Source organism: Triturus cristatus, chromosome 9 (genome assembly GCF_964204655.1).
Source record: "Triturus cristatus chromosome 9, aTriCri1.1, whole genome shotgun sequence".
Taxonomy (NCBI): domain Eukaryota; kingdom Metazoa; phylum Chordata; class Amphibia; order Caudata; family Salamandridae; genus Triturus; species Triturus cristatus.
The window spans coordinates 728,035,045-728,059,701 of NC_140592.1; the positions used below are offsets into that span (position 1 = coordinate 728,035,045).

Here is a 24,657-nt window from a genome sequence, read left to right on the forward strand (position 1 = left end):
CAGCCGAACTACGAATTCCGATTTACTCACCTGTTATCAGGAGAGACCTCAGTGCTGCATCTTTGAGGCCAGTACTGATCCTGAAAAGTAATTCTAACCGTACTTACCAGTAACTTGAATTTCCTTCCATAGGCTGACATTGACTGGTTTCACTTGGAAATTCTTCTGTGTGGAGTTTTGGAACTTACAAATATTCCTCTAAAATCAGCCGAACTACGGATTCCGATTTACTCACCTGTTATCAGGAGAGACCTCAGTGCTGTATCTTTGAGCCCAGTACTGATCCTGAAAAGTAATTCTAACTGTATTTACCAGTAACTTGAATTTCCTTCCATAGGATATCATTGCCTGCTTTTTGCTAAAAATGTTTCTAAGTGTCGATTTTTGAAACTTACAAATATTCTCTAAAAATCGTGCCAACGATAAAAATGTAATTACTTGCCTGTGTTAAATAGAGGTCTCAGTGCTGAACCTAGGAGTCCAGTACTGGATTACAAAAGTAGCGTGAACATACTTTACCTGCAAATTGAATTTCCTTCCATAGGATAACATTGGTAATTCCAACTGAAAAATAATATAAATAAATAAAAATATAAAACAAAAAAAATTCAGTTTCAATATTTTAAAAAACATTTTTTTTCCATTTATATAAAAAATATATAATGTAATTTAAAAAATAAAATAGGTAAAAATAAACAGTTAAAGAACTGTAGAAAATCAGTATAAAAAATACATATAACTAATATTACATTTAAAAATTATCATTTAAAAAACCATCGAAGTTCACTGAAAAAACCATAGGTTTCAGACATGTTATAGTTAGGAATTAGCATTTAAAAAAACCTTAAAAATTCACTGAAGAAACCTTGGGTTTCAGGGCTGTTATAGTTAGCTGGACATTTCACTCGTACAAAACCATTGAAATTCCTCCTTTATAGTTAGTTCTGCTGACTATATCTCGCGTGCCCGCAATCCACTGCTGATGATGTCACATATTACATCATCAATGACATGGTCAGTGACATCACTGATGACATCTCAAATGACATCACTGATGACATCATCCATGTGATAAATTACCACATCTTCTCACACCCTAATATAACCTTTGATACGCCGACTCAAAATTTCAGAGTTCCATTCTCAAAACCATACATACTCCAATACCAATAACTACATACCCACTTATTAACTCTTAGGTCTACATACACCTCCACTCATTCACCTGTACAGTCACTCATACTTACAGTCACTCCATACAAGACTATCATATGCATTTATACAGCTATATAGATACTCACACACCACCAATCATCCATAGAGGTACTCTCACACCTAGTCAGTCATGCAAATAATCACACTCCCATTTACTCACCTATGCGGTTATACACACTCAAGTTCACTTACTCATAAAAATAGTATCACATTCTTACGCTCTTATAGATTCATTGATACAAGCACACACTCATCCATACAGTCACTCTCACAATCACACACTCTCACATCTACCCACTTATATACTCTTACACGCATATATACTGCCTTTCACATATGTAGTTAGTCACAAATGTACCACTGAGATATACATTCAATCCTTAACACACCCATACATACACTCACTCAACCATACAGTCCATCACAGATGCACTCTTAAAACCATGCACCCATAGAATCACCCACTCACACATCTATGCATAGAGTCACACACACCCTACCCACACAAACACTCAGGAACCCATACAGATACTGAGACAAGCAATCAATAACTCATATAGACACTCATATAGCTATTCACAAAACCATGCGGCCACTTATACACCAACATACAGACACATACAGACATTTACACAGTTTAGTCACTAGTCTGCAGTAAGATACATTTAATGACTCACTTATAGAGTCAGTTACGCACCACAGAAAATTATCCATTTACACACTTGTACACCCACTTATTCTTCAACAGGCCTTTCCCTATATATATTAAACATATTAAAATTGTTCAGAAACACATACTCAATGGATGATGTCATCAGTGATGTCATGAGTGATGTCACTGACCATCTCGTGAGTGATGTAATATGTGACGTCATCAGCAGTGGATTGCGGGCGCGCGAGTTATAGTTAGCTGAACTAACTATAACGGGGGAATTTCAATGGTTTTGTACGAGTGAAATGTCCAGCTAACTATAACATGTGTGAAACCTATGGTTTTTTCAGTGAATATATATATATATCTGTGCCTTATATTTGGGATTCGTGGTGTCTGTGTTCGCCGTAGAGGAGGTGCAGGGACAGCGTGTTAAATTTTTTATATATATATATAACAGCTCCAGGGGTTGCCCGATCTTAGGAAGCACTCTATGCCATCAATGGATTTCAAAACCTTTATTGGTGCAAACGGGGATTCTGCTTGTTGATGCATTAAGCAGTTCAGAAGTCCGTAATGCCTAACGCGTTTCAAAGTCAGGAAACTTCTTCTTCAGAGGCGCGGACATAGTGAAGGCGTGCACGCTCTGGTCCCGCCCACTCCTTAAGTACAATTCTTGCCCGTCCTGGATGGACTGCTCATGTGTGTCTGTGCAAGGCATTCTGGGCCGGGTAGTTCAGAGGGCATCTTTTCTCGATGTCTGCACTAATTAGCTGCTACAAAGTTACTGGCCCCCAGATGGGCCTCAGCATGCAGGTCCCGTTTCAATCCAGCATGGCATTCCAAGGCGCGATTCGATATATCCAAATCACTTGGCCCTCGCTTTCAGGGTGGTGCATTCCTGACGGCAGGGCCTGCCGCCAAAACATAACAGCTCCAGGGGTTGCCCGATCTTAGGAAGCACTCTATGCCATCAATGGTTTTCAAAACCTTTAGTGGTGCAAACGGGGATTCTGCTTGTTGATGCATTAAGCAGTTCAGAAGTTTGTAATGCCTAACGCGTTTCAAAGTCAGGAAACTTCTTCTTCAGAGGCTCGGACATAGTGAAGGCGTGCACGCTCTGGTCCCGCCCACTCCTTAAGTACAATTCTTGCCCGTCCTGGATGGACTGCTCATGTGAGTCTGTGCAATGCATTCTGGGCCGGGTAGTTCAGAGCGCATCTTTTCTCGATGTCTGCACTAATTAGTGCTACAAAGTTACTGGCCCCCAGATGGGCCTCAGCATGCAGGTCCCATTTCAATCCAACATGGCATTCCAAGGCGCGATTCGATATATCCAAATCACTTGGCCCCCGCTTTCAGGGTGGTGCATTCCTGACGGCAGGGCCTGCCGCCAAAACATAACAGCTCCAGGGGTTGCCCGATCTTAGGAAGCACTCTATGCCATCAATGGTTTTCAAAACCTTTATTGGAGCAAACGGGGATTCTGCTTGTTGATGCATTAAGCAGTTCAGAAGTCCGTAATGCCTAACGCGTTTCAAAGTCAGGAAACTTCTTCTTCAGAGGCTCGGGCATAGTGAAGGCGTGCACACTCTGGTCCCACCCACTCCTTAAGTTCAATTCTTGCCCGTCCTGGATGGACTGCTCATGTGAGTCTGTGCAAGGCATTCTGGGCCGGGTAGTTCAGAGCGCATCTTTTCTCGATGTCTGCATTAATTAACTGCTACAAAGTTACTGGCCCCCAGATGGGCCTCAGCATGCAGGTCCCGTTACAATCCAGCATGACATTCCAAGGCGCGATTCGATATATCCAAATCACTTGGCCCCCGCTTTCAGGGTGGTGCATTCCTGACGGCAGGGCCTGCCGCCAAAACATAACAGCTCCAGGGGTTGCCCGATCATAGAAAGCACTTTATGCCATCAATGGTTTTCAAAACCTTTATTGGTGCAAACAGGGATTCTGCTTGTTGATGCATTAAGCAGTTCAGAAGTCCGTAATGCCTAACGCGTTTCAAAGTCAGGAACCTTCTTCTTCAGAGGCTCGGACATAGTGAAGGCGTGCACGCTCTGGTCCCGCCCACTCCTTAAGTACAATTCTTTCCCGTCCTGGATGGACTGCTGATGTGAGCCTGTGCAAGGCATTCTGGGCCGGGTAGTTCAGAGCGCATCTTTTCTCGATGTCTGCACTAATTAGCTGCTACAAAGTTACTGGCCCCCAGATGGGCCTCAGCATGCAGGTCCCGTTTCAATCCAGCATGGCATTCCAAGGCGCGATTCGATATATCCAAATCACTTGGCCCCCGCTTTCAGGGTGGTGCATTCCTTTGAAAACCATTGATGGCATAGAGTGCTTCCTAAGATCGGGCAACCACTGGAGCTGATATATATTGCTAGATGTGATGGGCATTGTTTGGTGAAGACAAACTGACAATGTATACGTTACGTAAACTTCTATGTCCATGATTTATCCCCATTTGCACATGTGACTCACCCTAAGCATATTTAAAAGGTGGATCCGTTGTGTTGCGCATCATGTGACCAAGGCCTGTAACGGGCTGAAACGCGTAATGGCGGCGGTGGTGTCTACTATATTTAAATAAATAATTTTCACCGCACCTTGGGTTTGCTTCTGTTTCTTGAGGAGAGATCTTCAGTTTACGAGACGGAGTATTGTTGTATCCAGTGCCGGAGGAGCTTTACCGGTATCAGTAAACCCCTCCTCCACGAAGGGCCGAGTGGGAAAAGAGCTCATTTCCGGGTTTCCGGAAAACCGCAAAGGATTTCGTTTGAAAGACGCCCGCGGCCCCCGAGCAGTAAAGAAATCCTTACCGCAACAGAGGAAGACGAGGAACCGGGTCGGAGGATCAGTCGACGTCGAAACCCCAGGCGGTTAAAGGCATTACATAGACTCGGCGGAGGAGTTGCCACATTGATTGCGCACGGGAGCGCCCGAGGTAATCTAAAGTGGTAGCGGGAACAAAATAATTTTGACACCATGTTTGCCGATGCGCTACGAGGCAGGGAAGCGGCAGCATGCACAATGTTTGATGATTCTCCCAATAATGAGACTGATTCACCAGTAAACATCGGTGCAATTAGGGGGGAATGTAATAACTTAAAAGAACAATTCAGGAAGTTGGAGAAAATCAGGCGCGCCGAACAGGCGAAATGGTGGGAGCACAAGTCAATATCTCGTTACTTGGAGGTTGGAAGAATCCCGAGGGGGTTAAGAATTATGCTGGCCCCAAGTTATGAGAAACCCGACCCCGCGATGTTAACTGAATGGGCCATTTGCACATGTGACTCACCCTAAGCATATTTAAAAGGTGGATCCGTTGTGTTGCGCATCATGTGACCAAGGCCTGTAACGGGCTGAAACGCGTAATGGCGGCGGTGGTGTCTACTATATTTAAATAAATAATTTTCACCGCACCTTGGGTTTGCTTCTGTTTCTTGAGGAGAGATCTTCAGTTTACGAGACTGAGTATTGTTATATATATATATATATCTATATATTCACTTAAAAAACCATAGGTTTCACACACGTTATGGTTAGGAATTAGCATTTAAGAAACCTTGCAAATTCACTTAAAAAACCATAGGTTTCACACATGTTATAGTTAGCTGGACATTTCACTCGTAAAAAACCAATGAAATTCCCCCGTTATAGTTAGTTCAGATAACTATAACTCGCACGCCCGCAATCCACTGCTCATGACGTCACATATTACATCACTCATGACATGGTCAGTGGCATCACTCATGACATCATCCTTGTGATAGAGTGGCGGTCGCGCGAGGTATAGTTATCTGAACTAACTATAACGGGGGAATTTCATTGGTTTTTTACGAGTGAAATGTCCAGCTAACTATAACATGTGTGAAACCTATGGTTTTTTTAAGTGAATTTGCAAGGTTTTTTAAATGCTAATTCCTAACTATAACGTGTGTGAAACCTATGGTTTTTTAAGTGAATTTGTACGGTTTTTTAAATGCTAAGTTATGTATTTATTATTATTTTTTTTTTTCAAGGTTTTTCACCGTGCGCGCACCGTGCGCGCCCCCCCACGATTTTTAAAAAAAATAATAAAATGTTTTTTTCACCCTTGGGGGTCCTTCTGTGACCCCCTGACAAAGGCTAGGGGGTCAGGAACTCTCTTCCCTGCCCCCTTTTCACGTTTTCCACCTTTTTCCACCTTTCCTTTTCAGTGCGACAGACAAAATGGCGGCCGACACTTCCTGATTTCGACCGATTCGAATGTTTACTGACATCTATCAACCAATCAGAATTTCGCTCGTGCACTGCACGGTGCGCGCATAGTGCGCGCACGGTGCGCGCGTATAGATATTTATATGCTTTTAAATGCTATTCTCTCAGGAAATACTGAACAGATTGACACCAGACCTGCAAAAGGCACTTCCCTGACCTGAGGACTACCTCTCTGCCAAATTTCAAGTAATTCTGTTCAGCCGTTCGGGCTGTACCTTCAACTAAAGGTCCTATGGAAAAATGCATGGGGAAAACGCGTTTTGGGACCCCCCTTTTTTCTCGGGCCCCCCCTTGACGAATCACCCCGAGACTTTCAGGGTAGCAGCTGAGCGGAGCGCCCCATTAGTTTTGAGAATTTCGCGAGGATTCGTCAACCGGCGCCAAAGTTATTCAAAATAGAATTTTGAGATTTCCTATGGAAACACGATCCTAACTATAACTATCTACTGGCGACCGCCAGTAGATAATATCTATATATATATATCATTTACATAGCACTTAATACCCCTGAAGAGGCTGAGAAGACCTTTGCGGATGGAAACCACTTTACTTCGTCATAAGTTTATGACATCAGATATTGTGTCACGTGCAGGCAATTAGTGGTCCTGCCATCCCTTGCAAACACAGAGGAACAGCCATGAAGTTTATAACGCCACTATTGGGTGTGCAATGACAGTGGACACGTGTCTGTGAGAGTCCTGTTAGTGTCTGTGCGCGTGCGTGTCTGCGCGTACATGCACGTGCCTGCGGCACCCCACGGTGACTGCAGCGCTTCGAGGAGGGGCGTGCAGCAAGCAGCGCTGCCCAGGCCGCTTCTGATTGGGCGCCTGCCCTAACCATAACTCTGCTACCAAAGAAATACTGATGGCGCTGGATTACCAGCTCAGTTTACCATACTCACCTGGGCCCATAAACATTCACACTATGAACCGGTACTCCAATTTCCTTCCTGCCTATCAGAATTTTATTCACCTTTAGGACTTATACCTGTACACCATGAATTACTAAATCCTTGTCACTTGTACCCGAAGTCCTAAATCTATGGATCAAAGGAGTTAGAATAATAGGTATAACATAACATTTACCTTAAAAATTAACCACAGACTCTGGAAAAGTTTTAAACGCTTTATCTATGCAATATTCTGTGAGCCAAGTTCCAAACAAGAGCGGTCAAACACTTTTCAAACAGGAAAATAATGATCAAGACAAAGATCTTTTAGAGATTTTACGAGATTACTTTTAGACATTGGTACTTGGAAAGGGTGAAAAAGGGAAACGGCACAAGGACATACCACACAGATTATATTTACCTAGAATGGTGCGAGGACCAACCCTGGGCACGGGCTGGGACAAGGAAAGGCTCCCGTCTAATCAGATGCCAACAGGACAGGTGCAAGACAGGACAGGTAACCTCTGCTAAGTGCAACGCCAGTGTCACACCCCTCTCTGCGGCTACTCTCAAAATCCCTTCTGGGTGACAGAGTCTTCTCACCCAGCAATTTCCCGATTCTTCTTTCAGAGTGTTCGGCCAGCCCTCTGAGGTCTGCGGCATCCACGATTCTTCTCCAGCATACGTTGGGTCAGTGACAGGTCTGTGACAAGTCTGACAATCTAACTAACTGAACCTACCTTAGTTATACCATTTTCCAGGGTATGTACCACCCCCCCAATGTTGCGAATATGTGTATTCCCTTCATTTGATTGGTCAGAAAGGCGAGGAGAGGTCATCACACCATACCAGTATGAGATCATTTCCATTCAATAAAGTTGATCAATGTTTCTGCCCATAATTTACTTTCCCAGGCTTTTATACCACCCAGCAATATTTGTTTCAAATCATATACAATGTATTAAATACAGTCCATATTTCTTCCTCTCCTGGGGTCATACGGTCAGGTTCCCAAAAACATTGCGAGTAAGTCAGGACTTTGGCTGTGGTTCAATGACAGTGCTTCAAGGATTTCTGTGACCATCTGCGCAGACGCAGCCTTTTCAAAATGGAGTTTGCGACACCCTTCAGGCCCAATTACGACCTAATAATAAAGTCAAAGAGACATGTTAAAATACGGAAATAAATGAATGCACTATATACCACTTATTTCTACTCTAACCCATTACTTTGTTTTAACTATACCATTAAGGACGTACAAAGTTTAGTTCGAGCACGAGCATGTGCATTAGTATGTGAAGCATAAAGCAGCCATCTTTGGTACTAGTGCGCAGCTGCAAATAATTCCCACCAAAAGCATAGATACATCATACTACGTAGATGTAGCAGACACATGCGTAGAAAGGTTCCCATGTTTTCGGCTGCCTTTTTTAGGACACTCGGGTTACTATTAGTAAAAGCACATTGTCAAGCTTCCCCTAGATACTAAAATGTCACGTGGTGCAATTATTAGTATCACAAAACATGTTGATTAATAAGTTACATTTTATTTCGAGAGGGTTGAGTCCAAGCAAGTTTCTTTACGTATGAAACCTTGCTCCATCATACTCCACTTCAATAGTCCAACCTGAAGGAGGCCTTGCCTAGGAAGGACAGGTACGGCAATAGACTTAAGAGTTGGTAGAAGGCATTCCTTACAACTGACCTTATTCAGAAATATGTATCTAATTCAGAGTTTAAAATAACTTGGAGATAGAGATGATCGACTGGAATGGCTTAGGGCCCTATACACTCAGCCAGATGACCATTTTTCAATTTTTCAACTTAAATTATGGCTGATTCATTCGAGAGGTGAGCATGCAGTATTTGAACGTAGTTACAAGAATGATCAGTTTGCATGCAGGAGTATGTTGTTATTATCTGCAAAGTATTAAAATCAGAACCAAATATTCCCATGAACATGGTCAATGGCCAGACATATGTGTTGAAAAACAAGGTGACCATGTCACCAATCTTGCGTATGATATTTTAGCTCCCATTGAGACGAATACAGTGGAAGTGCAACTGACCGGCAGCGTTCAGTATAAAACAAATGTATCAAGCCTATGGGTTGCTTGTGACCCTAGTGGTTCTAGAATATCAGCATAGTTCCATTGTGTTGAAAGTCATTGATAGATAGAAAAGGTCCATGGCTACTTCATCAGCTTCATTAGAGATCTGGGACCAGATTTAGTAACCTTTCATGCAACGCAATGTAGCAAGGCAACTTGCTGTGCTGCGTTTCGTGAAAGGGAGAGAGCAGAAATGAGCCACATCTACAAAGACATGGCACACTGCTGCTCATTCATAGTGTTGGTGCACTGCAGGCAGCCTAGCACCCCAACGCAGGCCCCCTAGCACCACGGTGCAAGTGTGCCTGATTTACAAGGAGAATTGTTTTTCTGCTTGAAGGATACCTTCCTGCACAAAAACAACCTCTTGAGGCATGTTTCTCTTTCTGTGTCCTGCAGTTTGCAGCACACATAGAAAGAGCTAAAAACCAGGAGAAAAAAATATTTTTCTCCTCGCTGAGCCTCGATTTCACACAACCCCAGGTTTACAAACCTTTGTATATCTGGGATTGCATGAACTCCATGGGTGGATGCATGGGGAAGCTGATGTTCCACCCATGGAATGCCTTCCAGAATTAAATCCACTGCATTGTGTTACATTTTATTTTACAAGGCGATGCAAATCACCCCTTGTGTGGGTTTGTAAATATCCACTATCATTTTGCGTCATGGATGTGCCAAAAAAGTGGCGCAATCCTGACTCAAAATGTTAGTAAATCTGGTCACCGACTCATAGCATCCAAAATGGAGACCTGCACAGAGTGGAAGTCGATCGGAATCAGATTCAAACAGCCATGTACGTTAAAGATGCTTAGCAGTTAGCTGAGCATTTCCATCTGCATCACCTGTGCTGGGAAAGGTAGTTGCAAAATGGTTCTAAGATGATACGGATCTGTTTTCTTGGGTAAAATCTTTTACCAGAAGGAAAGGAACACTGCTGTCTTTAGTTCTTTTGGAACAATACCGATATCAAAAGAGAACTTTATATTACAAAACAATGATTATTCAGTGCCACACCACCTCCCTTGACTAAATACAGTGGGCAGATTTCTTTAAAACAGCCAATTCCTGTGAAAAGTTTATGAAAGAGTGTCAAGGGGACTGCAAGTAGAAGAAACTTCTGGTGAAGGACCACCACTGGGACATGATAATATCCATGGCTCTAAGGAGGAGCCTAAATTTCCTAGAACCAATATCGGAATCATTTCCTGAAGGCATTTGTAGTGTTATGGATGTGGTGAGTAGATAGAATAGGAACAAGCATTTGCAATGCAATCGGTCTCGCCGTTGGGATCTTATAAGTATTTAGCGATGCACCACATTCTTGCACATTACTGCAACAAGACTGGTTTTATTAGTGCTTGACAATGTTTTTCATTTGTGTTTCAAAAACCAAAACCTAAATAAAAGGCATTGTCATTTACAATGCCAATAGCTCAAACTTGTGTAAATGCGAGACCTGTTGCATTGCAAATGCTTGTTATGGTTAGTTCCTTGAACAAGCAATCAGAAATAGTCACTTCATGCAAACCTCTAATTGAATTTGCATTCTCAGTTTTCAGTGAGGGGATGACCAAACAAAAATCAAACATGTATCGCGTTAGGTGATTAGCCTTGTTTATAAATCATTTGTTACCCGTTAGTAACTCTGCAAGAAACCTCGAATTAAATGTCCATCTGTAAATGGCGGAGCCCTACCCCATCATGCTTTGTGACATATACAAAAGTGCAAGTTTTTTTAATATGAACTGAGAAACATTCCTACCCCTGCCCTGATGACAATACTGTTCAGGAACAAAGAGAAAAAATCAGGCAGGGTTCATGTGTCCTCTATATGTGGACTAGATTTTACTATACATGAAATAAAAGTTTAGTCTATTAAATCAAACAAACAAGTTTTTTTGTACAGCAGACACGCTGAACTCACATATTTGAATGTGATCCTGTATGTGATGATGAAGAAAAAGGCATCTCGCCGAAATCAAAAATGTGCCTAGTATCTCACAATTTGAGACAAGTTTATGGGTCAAGTTTATGGGGTAGATTATTCAACCTACTAGACCTGTAGGTCTGGTAACTTTTTTCTGTGATTTCGAGGCCTGGTAGGTTTTTTGGCTGGAAATGGAGTGTAGCTTTTGGTTGTACTACTTTATCTTGTGGCATGGTCATCCTCCTTTCCTTTTTGGCTTATGTTTACTTCTTGAGAGTACTGGGTGTTGTTTAGTTCTTCAGAGTACTGGGTGTGGAAGACTTTGGTTTGGGGGATCATATTTTCATTGGGTCATTTGTTTACTCATTGTTTTAGTGGGCTGTATTCAGGGTCAAGCAGAAAGCTGGCATTAGTTGTAAAATTGACTGTGCTCACTGGAGTGATTAGGTTTTGCTGTAAGTGTTGTAGGGAGGTTGGCATTGTTTTTTTTAATAAACCTTTTCTTAGTGGGACTTTAGTTAGCCATCCTGAGTAGTTGAACAGCATTTGATCTTTGGGGTGTCCTTGAGGATCAGCCTAAGAATGTTGCCTTTGGTATGGATTGCTTTATTGAGGTTTTGTAAAATGTTGAGGGTGTTGAGCAGGTTGCTGAAGGTTTCTGTTATTTTGTTCTGTGTGGAGTCATCTTGGATGTTGAGTCTCCAAGGAAACCTTTGTTCAAATGATAAATGGACGTGGTGGCAATATGACAAAATCTTTGATTATATTTTGTTGGATTCTGGGGGTCAACTGATCAGGAGGAACATGACTGCATGTAAGGCAAATGACAGGTGAGGAGCGCAGTTGATTTGAGGATTGTGGAATCCTGGTTGAAGGGCTTGAATAACTTAGGAACGCAAGCAAAATCTCTTAACTTTCACTCACAACCTATTTGGTTCCTCAACAAGGAGCCTACAACGGGTGAAAGGCCAACAATACATTATTCCCATAGCTTTGACGATTGCACACTCATTCATCTTCTAGAATCAGAGGACTGCTATGATCCTGACAGTCCAGAGTTGGAAGAATAAAATGTTTCGTACTATGAAGTTTGAAGAGGCATATTTAAAGCGTATAGGCGGTTTCAAAAGGCTCAATGCCATTTGGCAATACATACTTGATATAAGGTGTAAAGTTATTTTAAATCTCTGTATCTTACCATGAAAGATTAGCCCACAAGTACCCTCCACCAATACAGTAAATTTGGTTCCTAGTGTAGACTATCAATGAACATCCACTCAGTAATAGTTTATGGAATTTGGGGGTAGTGTTTGCTAGAAAATGTCCTGAATCAGGTTTAATCTTTCTTTGCTCTGCAGTCCGGGGTGCACTTTTTATGCACTTATGCACTTTTCATGCACTAAGAGACTTTCCGTTTAGGATAATGTACTCTATGGAGAATGCATTTGGGAATGCAAAATACGCCCGAGTAATATTGCTGCGCCTCCATATTCATTGTACTTTTCATGCACTTAAGCGCTTTCTTTCTTTAAAATAGTGCATTGTATTGAGAATGGGTTTAGTAATTTATAATATTTCTGAGTAGCACTGTTGTACTTTAATTGTTGATTGCACGTTATGCTTGATGGATCATGGCTTTTTCAAAGATTAGATAGCGCTTTGCTTCTGAACAGATGCTCTAAATCAGGCCTAATTGAATATACTGCACTTTACCTTTTACTACAAATATCCTAGCGCACTTTTCTAATCAAATGAACGTGGTATGTGTCAGGCATTTAAGAACCTGTTTAGAGCATCAGAAATATCCGTTGCACTTTGAATTGTTGAAAATGTATAATTTCTATTCTGTATACATATTACGGCTAATGATCAAGAGCAGGTTGATATTATCTGTTTTATATATATATCATCTATAAAATGTTTTTGTTTTATTTCAAGCACCTACTCAATGTATGTATTTTCTCTGCTCGATAAAAATAGTAAAAAAATTAATAAAACTTTCACTCACAGCCGATCTTGCAGCTTATGGTGATGAGGATGTAAAGAACATGTGTGAATGGGTTATGTTTCTGTGATGAAGATTGTGTCAGGGTCGTGCATGATCATGTCAGTGAAGTTTCCAGCATTTTGTACTGAGTGTAGAGCTTTGATGAACATGAGATAAGTAGATTGTTCTGTTGTTTACTCTAGGGGCAGGCTGGGTTGTTTAAAGAACACTTGGGTCTGAACTCCTCTCAATTGTCCACTCTCTCTTTCTTGCAGGTCACACGACTTTCACCAGTTCCTCAAACTTGCACTAACCAAAAGTCCCAAAAAAAGGCCAACTGCTGAGAAGCTCTTGCAGGTAAATTTGGGGGCAAGGAGACTAGCTATGGCTTTTTTACCTTGTGATTCATTGTCTTACTTTGGTCAGTAGTAACACATATACTGGGATTCCAAGCTGTAATTGTTTATCTTAGAAGGACAACAACCTTACTGTTCCATTTTTCTAGCAATTCTACACATTTCCAGAGAGGAACACTCTTTGCCAGCACATAGATCTATGCTCATAGGTCTGCTTTATTGTATATGGAAGTATAGAGACATTTCCTTTATTGTGGAAACGCTACAATACTAAATGATATTCAAGAAGCAAAAATGTAATAAACATATTTTAAAACAGAACTGAAATGCAACAACTGCAATTGAAGACTAGACAATGTGTCTGTGTTAAATACACAAAGTTCAGGAAGTTCACAAAGGTCCTTTCCTTGAGTAGTAGAAATGAGAGCATCAAAAAAAATTTTCATCGACTTGTAAAGCACAAACTTTCAATACCTGAGAAACTTTCATTCACAATTTGGTGACCACCAAATTAAAACCTTCCACTTTATTTATCTCCAGAACTACTGTCCTTCCTCTGGCCCAGCTCTGCCATGTCTCCTGATTTCTGGACTTATTTATTTTAAAAGCTAACCATTTAATTGTCTTAACGCTGTTTATCTTCATAAAATAAATGCTTTATTTTTAAAGATTGCATTCTTTCTCCAGCTGATCAGTGGCTGAATAACCACAGACTATTTAGTGCGTCGATCAGAAATACACGATCTTTCTATAAATTAATGATATTCGGGACCGAAGAGCCAGAAGAACTATGGCGCACTCCTCGACGACGATTCCGTACGACATATTCGGAGAAGGCATCGACGCTCCAGAGCAGTACACCGAAGAGGACCCCCACTCTCCCCAGACCATTCCACTCCGGTCGGGGGCAGACTCCAATATTTCCTTCCCGTCTGGGCTACCATCACCTCAGACAAATGGGTGACACAAATAATTCAATCAGGCTACTGCCTAGAACTGATATCTACCCCCCCAAACATTCCACCCAGGCAGCGCCCAATGTCACAAGAACATTTAATACTCCTAAAGCAGGAGGTAGTCTCCCTCCTACAAAAACAAGCAATAGAACCCGTTCCTACCAACCAACAAAACATGGGAGTCTACTCCCTATATTTTCTCATACCAAAAAGGGACGAGACTCTGCGGCCCATCCTAGATCTCCGGCCCCTAAACACATACATACACTCCGACCATTTTCATATGGTAACGCTTCAGCAGGTACTTCCGCTCCTCTCCCAAAACGACTTTTTGACCACCCTAGAACTAAAAGACGCGTATTTTCACATTCCGGTGCACAAAGCTCACCACAAGTACCTCAGATTTGTAGTGGACGGACAACTCTTCCAATTCAAGGTGCTCCCGTTTGGAGTCACAACAGCGCCAAGGGTATTCACCAAGTGCCTAGCAGTGGTAGCAGCACATTTACGAAGACAACACATCCACGTCTTCCCATACTTAGACGACCGGCTGATAAAAGCTGGGTCGTACAATCAGTGTGTTCAACACACATCTACCACCATTCAATTACTCCACCAGCTGGGCTTCACAGTAAACCACAAGAAGTCCCATCTTCAACCATCCCACATAAAACAATACCTCGGTGCCACCATAGACACCTCAAGAGCACTAGCCTACCACAATCCGGCCAGGATTTCAAGCATTCAAGCTCTACGCGCAAAATTCGCACTGCAACACTCCCTTCCAGCTCGAGTGTTTATGCAACTAATAGGGAGGATGGCCTCTTGCGTTTACATAGTCCCTCACGCAAGACTCCAGATGCGTCCTCTCCAAGAGTGCTTAGCGCGCCAATGGAACCAGGCCCAGGGTCACTTAACAGATCTGGTGTTGGTAGACGGTCGCACCCATCGCTCTCTGCAGTGGTGAAACACCACAAACCTTTCCAAAGGTCGACCGTTCCTGGACCCGGTTCCCCAAATAGTACTGACAACGGACGCATCGCTCTCCGGCTGGGAACCTCATCTACTACATCTCACCACACAGGGCAAGTGGACACCTCAACAATCATCTGGAGTTACTAGCAATCTTTTTAGCCCTAAAATCCTTTCAAACCCAAATTTCAGGCAAGGCAGTCCTGATCCGGACAGACAACATGACAGCCATGTATTATATCCAAAAACAAGGCGGCACACACTCATCACAGTTCTCTCACCTAGCACAGAGCATATCGAGATGGGCGATACCCCAGAAAATCTTTCTCCTAGCTCAGCATGTCCCAGGAGTCCAAAACACAGTGGCAGATCTGCTCAGCAGACAGACACAACAGATCCACGAGTGGGAGCTTCAGCCGCAAGTTCTTCACCCATACTTTCAAATGTGGGGGCATCCACAGATAGGCCTCTTCGCCACCCACGAAAACGCCAAATGCCCAAGCTTCGCCACCAGATACCCACACCCATTGTCCAAAGGCAATGCGATATGGATGAACTGGTCAGGCAAATTTGCGTACGCTTTTCCGCCTCTCCCACTCATTCTACTAGTGGTACGCAAACTACAACAACACTCCCTCACACTAATCTTAGTAGCTCCAACGTGGGCCAGACAACCGTGGTATACCACACTGCTGGAACTATCTGTAGTGCCGCACCAAAAACTACACCTCTCTCTCCACACCTCTTAACCCAGAACCATGGAGAGATCAAGCACCCGGACCCAGCGCAGCTCAACCTTGCGATCTGGCTCCTGAAATCTTAGAATTCGGGTACCTAAATCTTCCCCCTGACTGTATGAACGTCATCAGAGAAGCTAGAAGACCTACCACTAGAGCGTGCTACGCCGTTAAGTGGAAACGTTTTGTTGTTTATTGCCATAACAACACCATCAATCCACTGGACGTGTCAATTCAACACATAATAGGCTACTTACTCCACCTACAAAGGTGCAATCTAGCCTATACGTCCATTCGACTACACCTCGCAGCTGTTGCAGCTTACCTACAAAACAGGCCACATCTCTCACTCTTCAGAGTACCTGCCATTAAAGCCTTCATGGAAAGCCTTAAAAGAATAATTCCCCCCAGAGTGCCACCCTCACCTGTGTGGAACTTAAATATCATTCTCACAAGGCTAATGGGGCCTCCCTTCGAACCTCTCCATAAATGCGAAATACAGTTCCTAACATGGAAAAACGCCTTTCTTGTAGCCATCACTTCCCTTAGAAGGGTCAGTGAGATACAAGCACTTACCCTTCAAGAACCTTTTCTCCAAATGCACCATAACAAAGTTGTTCTCCGTACCAACCCAAAATTCCTCCCTAAAGTCATTTCTCCCTTTCACCTAAACCAAACAGTAGAACTACCAGTGTTTTTCTCGCAACCACAGACCGTTGCAGAAAGGGCTCTTCACACACTGGATGTGAAACGAGCCTTACTCTACTACATTCAGAGAACACAACCTTCCCGTAAGACCAAACAACTGTTTGTTTCTTTCTCTCCACCACACAAAGGTAACCCAAACTCAAAATCGGGGATAGCTAGGTGGATTGTAAAATGCATTCAAATCTGCTACCATAAAGCAAAGCAAACGCTATCCATTCCCCTGAAAGCCCATTCTACACGAAAAATAGGGGCTTCCATGGCATTCTTAGGGAACATCCCATTAGATGATATCTGCAAAGCAGCTACATGGTCAACACCGCACACTTTCACCAAACACTATTGTGTAGATGTGCAAACTAAGCAACAAGCTAGTGTGGGCCAGGCTATACTCAAAACATTATTTCAAACCACTGCAACAGATACGGGTGGTCGCCGCTAACGGTGGGTACTGCTATATAATCTATGCACAAGTGTGTAATCTGCAGCTCATATGCCTCGAACGGAATATGCTACTTACCAGTATGCATCTGTTCTTGGCATGTAGAGCTGCAGATCTACACACGCCCACCCGCCTCCCCGGCTACCTTTATCTGTTCCAGCTTATCTTATTTAGATAGCACACACATGGGCAGCTTCACTGTTACTACTACGCTCCATCTTTCCCTGCTGGCGAAAAACAATCTGAGGATGGAGCCGAAGCCCATGCGCAATACGATCCAAAGGAGGAGTCACCGATCTCGTGACTTCCAAAGACTTTCCAAGAGGAAAAACAAACTGCAAACATCCGGGCCCAACACCAGATGGCGATCTATGCAAAAGTGTGTAGATCTGCAGCTCTACATGCCAAGAACAGATGCATACTGGTAAGTAGAATATTCCTTCGCTATTTAGGGCCAGATTGGGGTACATAACACTTCTAATTGTTGTTTTGATTATGTGTCAGTTTTGTCCAGTATTATGTAAAAATACTGAACAGTCCACTATGTATGAAATAGATACCAAGTGAAGCAAAGATCACATGCTTGGCAAAACTGAAAAGGTGTATGTCAGCAAGTTTCACCCATGCCAATGACAAATATTGCTATGTGAAAAAAATACGAGTGACAATGCTATAGCTGTCAGAATTAGACATATGTGGAAATAAATTTCATTCTGTTTGACAATTTAGCAAAAGACTTTCATCTACCAAAGCAATCTCTATTTTGTACAGAATCCCAATCGTACAGCCAAAATTTGTTAGCAATTTTATCTTCATTGCATATAGCACTAAGAAACATCACATGTGCGGTATGAAACACTATATATATATATATATAAAAGCAAGTAATTATTATACATTGTTTTCACCTCACAGCACACGTTCATGACCCAGACACTCAGCCGCTCGCTGGTCATTGAACTACTCGACAAAGCTAACAACCCCGACCCCGACCTGGACAATGTGAACGCACTGGATGACTGCGACCTCGAGGTAAGCTCTTGCTGCCCTCTCCTTCAGAGGTGTGAAACAACCCCTTACAGTGCTGTAATCTTCATGGGCTTAGTAGAAGCAACTTTTTTAAACAAATGCCTATGGAATGTCACATCTTTGAATCTAAATACAATTTTTTTAATGTTTAGAATTTGCTTGAAGAAGGTAGTAGCCTTTGTGCTCCCCCAGGATGTCCAGGACATCCATTTTGCATGTCCCTTTACCAAGATGGTGGTTTGCCCAACAGTAAATTCGAAAATCATTTAGGAAAAGGATGAAGATTTTAAACTTCTCACTGCTACTACTCAAACTCTGGTGAATTAAACAACTGCTATCTTGGGGAGAATTTTTGTTTAACAAAGTCAACCTGCTTTGAATGTATGTAATTGTATTTGTTAGATTTGAGGTTTCTTGTAAGAATGCTATTTTGTTCAAAATATTTACACGAGTGCATGGACTCTATTATGCCGCAGCCTCACCACTGTTTTTTCCATGCTTGCTTTTCTTCGTTAGAACAGATAGCCCCACCGCAGCTGAGCGGAAGGGGATGCAGAGAGACAGGAGTATATGGTAGACTTTGTAATAGAAAAATTAAGAAAGTACATTTGGGAGGCGCACATAGAATTGAGGAAAGAACAAACATGGAGACGGGCCATGTCTGCCAAACACCTTACTTCTTGGTCACGACAATGTCGACATTGATGCCACCTGTTCATGGAAAACAGAAATGAGTCACAAGAAAGGGTAGTAAAAGTTGACTCTAAAAAGTACAGGCTTGAAGACAGGTGGTAAAAACTAGTAGATTAAGCAGCAAATTCACTACTGGGCAGTCACCAGCATGATACATATGTCCAGTTCCTTTCCTGCAGTGAAAGGTCCTAGAACAATTTACAACAGCGTTTCATACTAAATCTATACAACTAAATGTGTGATGTTTCAGTGGTTTTTCTTTTTAAAAGAATAAATAATCGGTGCTTTTGGCTGAGCTCCTTATTTGAAGTGCAGTGAAGAAAAAAACGACACCCTATTACTATTCCTATTATTTTACTTATTAATACATATATGACCTTCATCTAGTCCTAGATAATCTAACATCATGTAACAAATAACAGACAAAATTTTGTATGTCATTAGTCAAGAAACAAAACAAAATCAGCCAAAATTCAGTTGCGTTATTCCTGGATTGTTCGACATATTCACTTTGTGGCCCTGTATACAAGGCTCTTTCATAGATACAAAGTTATAAAACCAAGCTTGCACTTGAGTAACAGTTTGTTTACTAACAGGCTAAAATTGTTGATGTTTCTGATGAAAACACTGGACTAGTCATTGTCACCTTCTTACACCGGTGAGCATCCATGGAAGCTTGAAAAAAACAGATTTTTCTACTTCAAAAACAGTCAAGGAAGGAAGAGGTAGAGTATTGAAAACAAAATACCAGGGTTTTACTGTATCTAAAGTTCGTGGAAGACAATCATCTTTTTTGATTGCCCCTTCCTTTCGTACCATTTCAAGATTTAGGAATGGTGTGTGCTGAGCTATGGTCGGGTGCAGTAACAAGGGCTTTTATGTTTTCTTCCTTCCAATGCTCTATAATTTAGACTTCTGTACCCTTACTCCTACTTTTGGTCCTCTTCGTTTTGGTCTTTCAAGGCAGTGTGACAAATGCACTTTCTTCCAGACCTGCAACATATTCCCAGATAGGATCCCTTCATATGGAACGCACACGCAAGTGGGACGAACACCCTCCGAGATCCAGTGTGAGTACCTGCCGGTGCATATTTTTAACATGTTCTTAAATTTGGGATGGTTGGAGACTATTGCGCCTTCTACAGTGGTAGGGGCAGGTACATAACGACTGCTTCAAAGCCACTCTTGGCGTAGTGGGAGTTCTATTGGTGAGACTAGAGGGATATGCACCTATATACGTGTGGGCTGTTGTGCCCTCGGAGTAGAAGCTACTAGATCTGCAAACACATGTGTGTCACAATGTCTGCATATGATTGGGTGTGGTTTTACATGCATATGTTAGAGTCCAAGTATGAGTGTTAGTAAGTGTACAAGTTAGAAATCACATGTGTGTGTGAGTGCACACTCTTTGATAACTGAACTTGTCCTCATTGTGTTAACTAACAATGTCTGAGCCAAACAAGCACCATAAATGTGTGGGCCATGTTATGTCAAGTATTGATTCCTTTAGTTTGGCCAGGTATTTCAGAGCAAGTGTCTTTAAATTATGTGACTGCAGAGAACAACATACCCCAGTATCCAGGTAGACCTAAAGTTAATATAAACTCTTCATTAAAATAAATGGCATGTCCTCGTAAATATATGCAGGTAGAAATGTGTGTGTGTATCCCTATTCTAATTTCCTTACCAGGCCTTATTCCACAAAGAAACTGGTGTGAGAATAATGAGGTCATTGCTTCTAACACTTGGTGATACGTATGCCTCTTGTATTTTGCATTGTTCTAGTTCATCAGTTGAAGTTTGGTGCGCCAATGAAGAAGGAAACAGAACCATACTCCATCCCGATAAGACAGGTACTTGGAACCTACAGTTTTATTCTTCTGGCACCTACAGTCCTTGAACTAGATACACAGTGAAGCAGGAAGGGGGTGCACGGAGCAATTGTTTAATATTTGGAGCTGACTGGTGAGGTCAGTCCTTTTTAAACTAATGGTATATGCTGATGGTATTGATGATTTTGTTGGAGCTGTAACCATGATGTAATGGTGCAGAAGCTGTGATTGAGGTTGATGGTGTAAGAGTGTTGGCCATATGTGGCTGGGCTAAGGAGCGCTAGGTGAAATACCGGAGCTCTTGTTGTTGGTGATTGCCTCCAGATCTCTAGATAAGTGGTGAGTAGGAATGCAGTGCATTGTTTTACCAGTGGTGCAGCTGGAATAGTTTGATGTCAGTGTGTTGCTTTTTTGTGGGTTTGTTTTCAAAAACCTTTATTGAACAATAAGGCATGTTACATGTTAGAAATGTCAACAAAAATCATGGCATCCAGTACATTCACAGATATGATTGACACTGTTAGAGGTATTTTAACTGGTGTGTCCTCCAGCCCGTCATGGCAATGTCAGTGTGTTGCTTAGTGTAATATGTCACCTTTTCTCTGATTTTCTTTGCAGAGACAGTCTGAAGATGAGTGGGCACATAACAGTGATGAAGGAACGCAGTAAGTATGAGGTGTATTTTCTTCTTCCTTAACTACTTCAGACCTGTGGGTTTCCAAGATATGTCCTGTGTGTTTGATGGTGCACCCTGGTCTTTTTATGTACGCTTTTTGAGATCTATTCACTCAGTACCTGCTGTTGGTCCCAGAGCCTCCAAGGTTTGTAAGTACACTATCTTTATATGTACCTTTAAGGCCACAGGTTCCATTTTCTTAAGTCTGTTTATCTGGGATGGCTCTGTGATTGGTCTTTGTTTTGGAGAAACGGCGTCCCAGGTTCACACAAGGCTTGGTACTACCTGCATTTATTCCTACATGGTTCCTGATTAAGAAATTGTTGCTAAATCCCATCAAATATCTATATTCTGTTCCATCTAATATGTTTTCCTCTGCATCCTTTCTCCATTTTGTTTTCACAAAATTGTTTTTATTAGGTTTCGTCATAACGGATAAGTACAGCAGTAGTAGCCCCTGGGATGGGGTCACAATGTGATTAATGACATTTCAATGCAGTGCAAACAAAAGTAATCACTAGTGCACATGAGTATATTCTAAGAGCAGGGAAAATATGCATCAGCTCATAAAAGGTTGTAAATAGGAACATGAGTATTAGTGGAACTATCTGCCCAACATAGGTGTAATCCCTAAACAAGGGAAGGAGGGAAAGTGATTCAGGGGCAGTGGCAGGCTGGACCTTGGGTTGTAGCGATGTCAGGGTGTTACTAGGCGGACTCCGGTTGCGGAGGTGACAGTACTGCAAGGTTTTTGAGTGTTAGAACATCTATGCAGGTGTGATGGTGGGGGTATAGCAGGAAATCATGCAGTAAAACAATGATAGGGGCGGAAATAGGCACTAGTCAGGTTTGGTATAGATGACTAGGGAAGGTCATCGTTTGGCGTAAGCTGCAGGAATTGGGTGGGAGGAGTATCCCATTCTTGAGAGAATTGGGTGTTTGCAAAGGTGGCAATCCTCTTCGTAGCGTAGGGCCTCTCCCTCGGCTTTACCCCATTTGTGAATTGCCACGCAGCCACCATTGGTGCTCAAGGGGCCCTCCATTGGAGGGTAAGTGCTCTCTTACCTAGTAAGAGCACCATGACTGCAAAGCGCGTCCTCACCTTATAATGTTTCCTAAGTTTAAAAAGGCCTGAAGTGCAGGCCTCCCATGTGGAAATGTCAGTGAGTGCCGTAACGTCCCGCAGCCCGTCATGGATCACCTACCAATTTATTGTAAGGGCCTGTCAGGACCACAACATATGGTGAAGATTTGCATCTTCTGAGCAGCAACGGGGACAACGGAGATCTGCTGCGGTTAATAGAAATTGAGTTGGACGGGAGGCAAATAAGCTAGATGAAGGATGGAGAATTGTATACTTTTAAAACTGGCATTCCTAGAGACCTATTAAGGGAACGCCATGACTAGCTCCCTTTCAGTGTCGTTCAGCACCCTCCCAAAGTCATCGTCCCATGTGCCCCACAAGGCTGTCAGGCAAACACTAGTGAGTCCCCGTATTGCCTTATAAATCCATATGATCAAGTGACTGCCCTCTGCCATGGTAAGCAGTCTGTGTATGACAATGTGGGTTTTGGTTTCTTCGTTTTGAGCGGACCAGAGGACCTGACATATTGTGTATTTGTCTGTAGGTGGGGAATTTTCCCAGTGGGATGTCGTAGTTAGATAGAAGGTGGTCAGAGGTAAGGAGGTGCCCGTCAGAAAAGAGGTCACCAATTGTGACCAGTGATCGTTTCTGCCAACTCCGCAATTCTGGGCAGAGTAAGCTCCAAGGAAGCTTGGGACGCCCAGCAGTGAAAACGCTGGAGCATGTGGGGAAGTGTGGAGTGTGAGGAGGTGTATTTGGGCAAAGCATCTGCAAGTCACGAGTACCTACAGAGACCAAGGGGACGGAGATATGATTTTGGGGAGCACCATCATGATTGGTGTTAAAGGGCATGGCCCATGTAATGTTTCTACTAAGTTGTGCCCCTCTAGCCAGCTTGCCACCCATTGCAGCTGCACTGCAAGAAAGTAGGCTTCGAAGGACGGAGCACCTAGACTGCCTCTGCCAGCTGGCAACTGCAGTTTTTTCAGGCCTATTCGGTGGTGTTTGTTTCTCCAGATAAGATCCTCTAATAGTGTGTTGAAATTGTGTGAAAAACCCCATTGGGGACTATAGGGAGATTCATAAAGTTGTCGAGGAGCTGGGATAGATTACCGGTTTTGACAGGGCTATCTTTCCAGTGGTGGCCAGTGGTAAGTTTTTCCAGAATTGTACTTGTGATTTTAACAGTCAGGGTGGCTCACAAGTTGTCATCGTAGAGGTCAGCTGGGGAGTGATAGACGCATTTACCAAAGTACCGGACCATGATTTCTCGCCAGCGGCGTGTGGTTGCCCCAAGGCGTATCTCTCATGGAGTCAAGCCGGGGCAGAGTGGATATACAGACAATTTAGCCCAGTTGACCTGGAGACTGGTTGCTTGGGCGAAAGCACGGAGTGTAGTGGTAATGGGGAGAGGTTGGTGTGGATATCTTGGAGGTTCAGGAGTAAATCATCAGACTAGAGGGATACTACAGGTGATCTATATTCCAGGGGGATCTCCCATGCTGGCCCCTCTCTATGAAGTTGAATGGCGAGGTATCCTTTTACCATGGCTCGTTTGTAGTTAGGCTTACCTAATTCTGCAGTGTTTTAGACACTTCAATTGAACGTTTTAAAAAATCACCTTTATTTCAGTGAGGAAACAAATGTCCTTTGAAAAATAGGAATACCTTGGGTTCTTTGCTTTCTCATTTTCTTCAGTATGCAAATACATTTTGTTATCTGGTGAACACTGTCACAGTTCTGAAAACTTTTTGGGTAATTTCGACTCTTCCCATATTCACACATGGGGACCATGTGTTTTTTATTCTTTTTTTTTAATAAATCTTTTATTGCAAGAAAAAGCAGTAAGGCAGGAATATTGAATTGTAACCTTAGTAGCATCACAGCACAATCAAGTAACCATAGTTGTACCGAAAACCGTAGAATTCATCTCACCCCGCCGCGTCAACCCACCAGCAGGACATCAGAGCCCGTCATTAGTGGACAGTCCCAAACAAAGGACATTAGGGTCAAGAGGAACAGTCTTAGTACATATTCCACCTTGGAAAACGTTCCACCTTCTCCAAATTTTGATCCATTTCTTGGGGCAACCTCTTCCCTCATATGCAGCCCTCTCCACCA

General features: G+C 42.6%; 1 protein-coding gene across 3 annotated transcripts in view; it reads left to right on the top strand.

Annotated features, from left to right (window-relative positions):
* Positions 1-24,657, top strand: part of MAP4K2 (mitogen-activated protein kinase kinase kinase kinase 2) — a 299,578-nt gene that overhangs the window by 156,056 nt on the left and 118,865 nt on the right. For all 3 annotated transcript variants that reach the window (XM_085625928.1, XM_085625929.1, XM_085625930.1), the window contains exons 11-15: positions 13,330-13,411; positions 18,138-18,254; positions 19,936-20,014; positions 20,730-20,797; positions 21,395-21,441. In XM_085625928.1, coding sequence (XP_085482054.1) covers positions 13,330-13,411; positions 18,138-18,254; positions 19,936-20,014; positions 20,730-20,797; positions 21,395-21,441 — 393 coding nt within the window. The remainder of the gene's footprint in view (positions 1-13,329; positions 13,412-18,137; positions 18,255-19,935; positions 20,015-20,729; positions 20,798-21,394; positions 21,442-24,657) is intronic.